Source organism: Gambusia affinis, linkage group LG05 (genome assembly GCF_019740435.1).
Source record: "Gambusia affinis linkage group LG05, SWU_Gaff_1.0, whole genome shotgun sequence".
NCBI classification, from domain to species: domain Eukaryota; kingdom Metazoa; phylum Chordata; class Actinopteri; order Cyprinodontiformes; family Poeciliidae; genus Gambusia; species Gambusia affinis.
The window spans coordinates 17,084,793-17,092,711 of record NC_057872.1 but is presented as its reverse complement, the minus strand read 5'-3'; the positions used below and the strand labels follow the sequence as shown (position 1 = coordinate 17,092,711).

Here is a 7,919-nt window from a genome sequence, read left to right as displayed (position 1 = left end):
TAATTTTAAAACATTTTTCTATAAGGTATATTTACTAAGCACAACCAAAGTAATACAAAAGGTTTTGCCATTATCAACACTATGAAAAAAAACTAAATTCTCCACTAGAGGGAGTCAAAGGACTAAGCCGCTCAGCTGAAGGGTCGTCACATTATTTAACTATTTTACTGTTGTGCCTATGGTGATGTTTCAAATAATAAAATTCTCTGAGTCCAGCAGTGCAAATAATAAATTCCACAATACACAAATATGTTTTAATGTATTTTAAAGATTCAAGAAGCCAAACGATATTCAACCAAACCAATCACTTCAAAAACAACACATAATTTAAATAACATTTTTAAAAAATATTTCCCTTTTCCCATAAGTCAGCTAAATGTGCATGACCACAATATATAAAAAATAAGAAGGTAAAAAAAAAAAAAAAGATGCCAACAAAACTTATAGATGGTTCTTTTTAGGTGTGCCGCCATGTGGAAAAGTTCAACCAAGGTTACTCAGATTTGATTTCATTGTGGTGGAGCAGACTCTCCACACAGTTTCCTACAAAAACAAAAAGAGAAAATCAGAAATCAGGACTTGATATAATAAGGCTTTGATGTCACCATGACCAGTAGCTCTTTGCTTTACTCATCTTACCGTGCGTCTTCCTTAGTCATATCTGCATGGGCACAAATGGTTTTTTCTCTTTCCAAGATCTGTTTTTTCAAGTTCCCAATCTCCTCTTGAGCCTTATTCTTAGCTGCTTCATGATCAGCTGAAAAAATAAATAAATACATTGAAGAATTTCTGTATTTGATGCCTAGAAACAGGTCTAAATGATTGCTATGTCATCGCCATTAGATTTCAATAAATGACACCATGTTGCAAAACAAGAGGTTTGAAGAGAGAGCTAATAACACTTCATGAGACTGCACCAGGAAACATAATCCCCTTATTTACATTCATATTGCTACAATTCAGTGATAGGATTCTTCTGTCTGGACTTACTTTTAAGTTTATTTATGGATTCCTCCATCTCTGTCTTCTTCTTTTCAGCGTTTCCCTAAAGTGTTGAATATAAATGCACTTGTTAGGAGTGGAAAAGAAGAAGGCCATGTACAAAACAATATACATTATAGAGACAACAGTGGCAAGGGTGGTAGGAGTTCATCCTGTAACTGAGGAGCTGCAATCCCCATTCAGTTGTCATGTATTTAATATATATATTTCAATCAAATTGGCTGTTAGTGCATTATTCAAATTCCTAAACATGGGGGACATGTTGCATGCTTAATAGCTTTTCAGTTGCCTTGATGTCCCTTCATGATGATTAAGCATTCTCATGTATTCTGCACCTTATAAGAAGTAAACGAAACCTTTTATGCTGAACGTACACATTTTTAGGTTTGACTGTGAGATTCATTTAATCAGATTGAGATTCAAGAAACTTGTTTCTTATATATGTCCTAAATCCAGAGTAAAAAAAGGGGGGGAAGGGGGGGGGCTTGCCCAGGGTACAAACCGCCACTGCTTGAAACATTGACAGCTTTATGAAAGTGTTTGTGCCTTGCCTTCGCTTCGTTGCAGGTCTTCAGACTTGTCTCAGCCTCCTGCACCGCCTTCTCCTTCTCTGCTTTCTCCTTCTTCAGGTCCCCCAGCTTTACGTTGACGTCATCTACTGTGGATTTGAGCTTCTGGATTTTATTTTTCATGTCCATGATGGAGTCTTCCCTCCTCTTGACCTCCGCAGAGCTCTCCAACACGCGGGCCCTCAGGTTACGCAGACTCAGCTCCTGTCGCAGAGTCTGGAAAATCATCGCTACCATAACCGCCACGCTGACGGCGACAAAAAAAACCACCAGCTTCATCTTCTTTTGTTGTTGCTGTTCTTGTTCTTACTCGATCGATGGTAGATTTTGATTGGGGCCGTCTGCTGTGGTAAAACCTGCCGGTAGTCACTTGTTCATCCCTGGAAGAATGTCACCAGCTCTCTCCCCGAGAACAGCACCACCAAAGTTGAAGCAACCGGCTCTACCTGTCGAGCAAGCTGGGCGTGTCGATACACCTGCTTCCTGGTGACATTTTTTTTTTTTTTTTTTAAAGAAAGAAAAGTAAAAGAAAAACGCATATATTTAAGTTGCTTTTGAAATTTCGCTTTTTTTTCCCAAAGACTAGTTGATGTTGGAATTTTTAAAAATCCTCATAGGCTACATAATTATAGTTTAACTGTGAAATATAATGCGGTTAATTGATAATTAAACGTATTCATTTGCAAGAAAATTACCTAAATCTTTGTGTGGCTTTTGTTAAAAGTTCCGAAAACGCTAAGGTGATTTTATATAAAATATGAAAGGGCAAATTGATTAGATTTCTTAAAGGGATAGTTCAGTTTAGTTTTTTTGTTTCTAAAGTGACTTTCTGTTTAGGTACTAAGCAGGGAACATTGTACCACCAGTAAATCCAGATTAGCTTGTTAGACTGAGGCAACAACTTTAAAGGCCAAAGTGGAGTTCTTCATCTTAAAAGAGCCCCATCATAAAAAAAATCCTATGTTGTTTATTCAAGATGTGGCATTCAAAGATCTTTCTGGGAAAGGAACAAGTAAGGGTTTTTCTGGCCAGAGACACTTTTGGCACAAAAGTAAAGTGGTGTAAAAAATTGCCTGGATGTTCAGTAAATGCAGCTTTATTTATTTTAAAGTGTTCTCTTGTAATCTCTGCCCCATGACCCTTAACCATGGCCTTTGCATCACACAAATCTAGAAAAACATATGCATGGAGGAATATAGGGTAAGTATAATATATGTTTGCTTGTTATTTCTTGCTTAGAGTGGATGTACAAAAAAAAACTAACAAATAAAAGTAAGGAAGGCATGTTGTGCTGAAATATGTCAACATTTATTAATTTCTGAGGAAAAGTTGTACTTAAGCACATTTTACACTATACAGTATCTCTCCAAAGCAAGAACACCAATCAAATTTCTGAAAATATGTTAGCCCATATCTTTTCATGGGACTGAAGACATGTTACTTTGCTTCGGACCAGTTTGTCTTTTGAAAATAGATGCATGCCAGCAGTCCTGCAGAGGTTGAAAGTTGGCAGGTGATCAGCCTGTTAGAGCTCAGATCATTTGCTGCTCGCTGCATCAAGTTAATCTGCATGGCTGCCTTTCCAGGAGGAAAGTTCCTCTAAATTAAAGGAAATGCAAAACAAAGCCCACAAACTGTTTGTCGAGTACACGTAGGCTCAGCACATGGATTACTGGAACCTGTTCTGTGGTCCGATGAGACCAACTTATTGGGTTTAGGTGAGAAGACAAGTGTGTCTAGTGACTTCTTGGAGGTGGGAGTGTCAAGTGTTCCTCCAGACCAGGGGTCTCAAACTCCAGGACTTGAGGGCCGCTGTCCTGCAACTTTTAGATGTGCCTCTGCTGCACCACACCTGAATAGAATAATTAGGTCATTAGCAAGGCTCTGGAGAAGTTATTTGCACAAGGAGGAGGCAATTAGACCATTTCATTCCAGTGTTTTGTACCTGCGGCACATCTAAAAACTGCCGGACACCGGCCCTTGAGGACTGGAGTTTGACACCTGTGCTCCAGACCTAAACTTTATTGAGCTTCTTTGGTCTCAACATCCGCCAGCTCTGTTAGGGACTTCTGTGTCACCCACAAAGCTCTAGTGAACTCCAGGCAGTCCTACAAAAATAATAGCATCCACCCTTTAGGTGCAATTTGGAGATATTCACTCATGGTTATGTATTTCCCTATTGTATACTTCACAAATGTGTATCAACAACAATAATAGTTGTTCTTTTTTGTTTTTTAAATAACTCCTAAATGAATGTTGAGTTTATTTTGAGACCTTTGATAATATCTTCACCTGCACATATGCAAAAATACTGCTCTATCAACATTTTTTGACTGCTTCACAACAGCATACATATGTACATGGATTGTGTAGATCTTCTTCTTCATTTGCCATATTTTTATTTTGTCAACAAAAAGGCACAGTTTGAATATCAATTATATACACATATAGTTACTCTGATAACATTTTGCATGTGTTGTTCAGCATGTTTCTCAGGATGGTGGATCATAAAGCCTCTAATTTAATTTTTTTGACTTATTTGTAAATTACCACCAAAAATGTAATGGTTTATAGATTTTTAAAATATCACCTGCTTTTTGTTTTAGATTGGAGTTGCTAGACAGTAGAAGTACACTTTGACCTTAGCTGTACTCAGGTCCAATTTGACTTTATTTACAGTATATAAAAATGTAGCAGGCTTCAGCAAGTGTAGGTAAGACATGACTCCGTAAAACTTTCAACAAAACCTTAGGGTGAAAATTCTTATCTATCCCTTTAAGTGGCGAGATAAAAAGTGGCAGGTCTGACGTGTTACCAGGACATTACAGGTGCAGGAACTTGTTCCTGCTTTGGCAGCAATGCAGGAACGGGGCGTTTCTTCCTGCTTACAGCTCCGATCCAAACAGATGAGCAAAGAAAGCTCAGGTGAGTTGTGGATTGGCTTCAATTTGCCTTGCAGAGAGGAGGTGTAACCTTGGTGACGCGGAGCTTTCATTATCAGGTTGAGGATGGCGCATGGAGAGTGAAGAACCCGGACTCCTGTTGGAAGAACTCTTGACCCCCTTTACCCTAAGAAACTTAAGGACGCAAAACAAGAGAGTGTTCTATTCTTGCACAGGATGAAGACGCAACTCGTGCTCCCTCTGGTGTTGCTGACGTCTCTTCTTATGTTGGGATTACTAAAGATCCGCAAAAGGGACCACGAGAAGGAAGAGAAGCGGAACCGGTTCCAGGACATCAAGCTCCGGGTGACCAGCGATGTCCTCCAGGAGTACAAGAAGGAGAAGATCGAGAGACAGACAGAGCTGGAAAAGGCTGAGGGCGAGCTGAAGGCCATGGAGGAGGAAGTGAAGGCTGTACAGACCAAAGCAGAGAAGGCGGCTGGAGATTTAACCGGCTGCGACGGTTCCCAGGTGATTATAGTTGGTTAAATAAAATCAGCGTAATCATTTAATACAATATACTTCACGACCATTTAAAACACAGATCTGAAGAGATTATTGGCAATCTGATATACTTAGTACTATTGACACAAATTTGAAGTTATCTATTAAGAGTCATATTCTACTGTATGGTCTTCTCAATATTTTTTAGACACATGTCTAGCAATAGACATGTGTTTTTAGACATACATGTCTAAATTAAATTTATTCCTCCCCACCCAAGAGCCAAATATGTTACCTGTCTAATATGATGTCAAACTTTATTTTTAACATTTAAAAATATGTCAGGAAAACTCTAACCTCTGTGTTAAACCGGTGGGAGCCTTATGAGCCATCTTCTTGTTGGATTAACTCTTAAAGATTATTTTTGCTCCAACAAAAGCCTTGAGAACACGTTTTTTTTTTTTTTTTTTTTGTGTAAAAGGATGTCAAGTGACTTGCTTACTCTTCGATCAGCACAAACCAGAAATTCAGGCTTGTCCTCTGCTTGCAGAGTGACATCACAGCAGGCCAGTAGGTACAACCAAACGGTAGCAGGACTAAATGTTGCTCTGTGTTAGCTATAGTGGTTTGTATTCTTTCTGCAAGTTTTAAAGTCACATTTTCCAATTTAAGGCAGCCCCTGTTACCAGAAGCAAAACTGTGGTTTGGAAATGGAAATAAATGATAAACTACAAGCAATATGCTTACATTTTCTTGTTCATTGGCAGAAATCTGGTGCAGATGAGCAGGCAGCAAAGGAAACAAACTTGGGCAACCTCAAAGGTAATTAATGCTTCATATTTCTAAATGTTGGAAACAGTGTTTTCACTTATGTATACGTAACCACCTAACTTTCTTTCTTTTCTTTTTTTTTTTACTAGTGATATAATGAAACATTTAATGTTTATAACTTCCACAGCCCAAATGGAGAAAGAGAAGACAGAGTGGAACGCAGAACTAGATCGACTGAAAAAGCAGCTGGCAGAAAAAAGTCCAGTGTGTAACTTCTTGAAAGAGTACCCAGACCAAATAAAGTAATGTTGCATCTGTATTTCAGTTGAATTTGCAGAATAAGTCTACCGATCACATTTTATAACTTTTACTTTTTTTTAATTTTTCCTTCAAGGACTATGTGCGACATTAAAGAAGAGCCAAAGGCAGAGCCTCCCAAACAAGAGGAGAAAAAAGAACAACCCCCGAAACAAGAAGAGAAAAAGGCAGAGCCTCCCAAACAAGAGGAGAAAAAAGAAGAACCCCCAAAACAAGAAGAGAAAAAGGCAGAGCCTCCCAAACAAGAAGAGAAAAAGGCAGAGCCTCCCAAACAAGAGGAGAAAAAAGAAGAACCCCCAAAACAAGAAGAGAAAAAGGCAGAGCCTCCCAAACAAGAAGAGAAAAAGGCAGAGCCTCCCAAACAAGAAGAGAAAAAGGCAGAGCCTCCCAAACAAGAAGAGAAAAAGGCAGAGCCTCCCAAACAAGAGGAGAAAAAAGAAGAGCCTCCCAAACAAGAGGAGAAAAAAGAAGAGCCTCCCAAACAATAGGTGAACCCTGCCGTATAAATGGACATAAAGACAGATGCCTTGAAGTAAAAAAGTGCACAACAACCATTTCTTCCTCTACATGTCAAGCTCAGCAGATTTGTTCAGAAGGACTGAACTATTCCGGTTTTTATTTTGGTTGGGATACGATGTTGCTGGTGACATGAAGCACATCCAGGAAAACGGGATACATGTGGATTTGGTTTCCAGTCACTTGACATTTCTGCAAACTGACCTTTGATTTTCAAGCTGTAGCTTGAAAATGGTCAGTGCAATAGTCCGTAGACTTGAACAGTGGATTAAATCAGCCACATCAACCTAATTAAAAATAGATTCATAGTGTTGTGTTCTCTCCCACCTAAATCATTAAGTCAAAAACAAATCCTGTAAACTTAAAAATGTGCTTTTGTTTTGAGATAAAGACCAACTCTGCGACCAGTAACTCGATATACTAGGTCATAATTTGCCATATGTCTCGGTTTCCTACCAAGTGTCATCTGAATTGTGATTGCCTCAAGACGTTAAATGTTAGCTGTAGCAGAGGTAGGTCCTCAATAAGACTTGATTAGAATTTTCAAGATTCTGTTTTTGTAACTAAATGAAAAGTTAAAGCATGTCATGGTGCAGGGTTTGTCTTGCACAGGTTTTGTTTTGTGAAATTTATTGGGCTTGTTGTAAAATAATTGTGAACAGTTTTAATATGATAGTTTCTTTTAAATATGTATTTTAAGCTCTGTGACGGACTGCCAACTTTTCCAGGGTGAAGATACCAGCGGGTAAAATAAACTTGGATTGCACTGCCGAAAAGAAATTATTTATTAGAGGGATTGGGACTTCCAAGTTTATTTATTTCTATCTGGAACATGTTAGTAAATGTTTGGATTTGAAGTGCCCCGCTAGATTAGTCACGCCAACTTAAACTTTTTTTCATGTAACTTAAGGATATTTTGTTGGGATTTTTTTTACAAGATGTGTAATACAATGTAGTTAAAAATTGTGAAGATGGAGGGAAATGATGCACGGTTTTCAAGCTTTTTATTTTTTTACAAATAAAAATGTGAAATCCTAGTGCCTCTTTGTTTACACTGATACCCCTAAATAAAATAAAATACAACACAATCAATGGCTTTCATAATTTCTCCAAGGAGTTTATAAAACAATATGCCATGCTTTTAAAAGTCTCAGTTCATTTTGAGTTGGACCACTTAGTCCTAGTTAGATTGGTGTTAGCTAGCATGGAATGATGAATTAATACACTTCAAAATGACTTTATATTTACTGAATGGACATGATATGTTATGCACATGCTATTAAAGTGTAGTGCTACTTTGATTAGTCTGAAACAATTATTTTACAGAAATTCTCGATTTATTTATAAGCTATTGTGG

General features: G+C 38.0%; 2 protein-coding genes across 3 annotated transcripts; one reads left to right on the top strand and one right to left on the bottom strand.

The window, feature by feature from the left end:
• Positions 1-240: 240 nt before the first annotated feature.
• si:dkey-87o1.2 (uncharacterized protein LOC796684 homolog) lies at positions 241-2,054 on the bottom strand. Its single transcript, XM_044115799.1, has 4 exons — positions 1,554-2,054; positions 991-1,045; positions 640-757; positions 241-543 (listed from the first exon to the last, which is right to left on the bottom strand). Exons 1-4 carry the CDS (start codon positions 1,848-1,850, stop codon positions 510-512), a joined length of 504 nt encoding a protein of 167 aa, XP_043971734.1. The 5' UTR covers positions 1,851-2,054; the 3' UTR covers positions 241-509.
• Positions 2,055-4,384: 2,330 nt separating this feature from the next.
• Positions 4,385-7,650, top strand: zgc:174935 (uncharacterized protein LOC796019 homolog). Of its 2 annotated transcripts, XM_044115797.1 has the most exons (5): positions 4,385-4,496; positions 4,573-4,984; positions 5,725-5,779; positions 5,916-6,030; positions 6,123-7,650. In XM_044115797.1, exons 2-5 carry the CDS (start codon positions 4,691-4,693, stop codon positions 6,532-6,534), a joined length of 876 nt encoding a protein of 291 aa, XP_043971732.1. In that variant the 5' UTR covers positions 4,385-4,496; positions 4,573-4,690; the 3' UTR covers positions 6,535-7,650. The 2 variants fall into 2 exon arrangements, with proteins under 2 accessions (XP_043971732.1, XP_043971733.1); XM_044115798.1 differs by having other exon boundaries at positions 4,392-4,984.
• Positions 7,651-7,919: the final 269 nt, after the last annotated feature.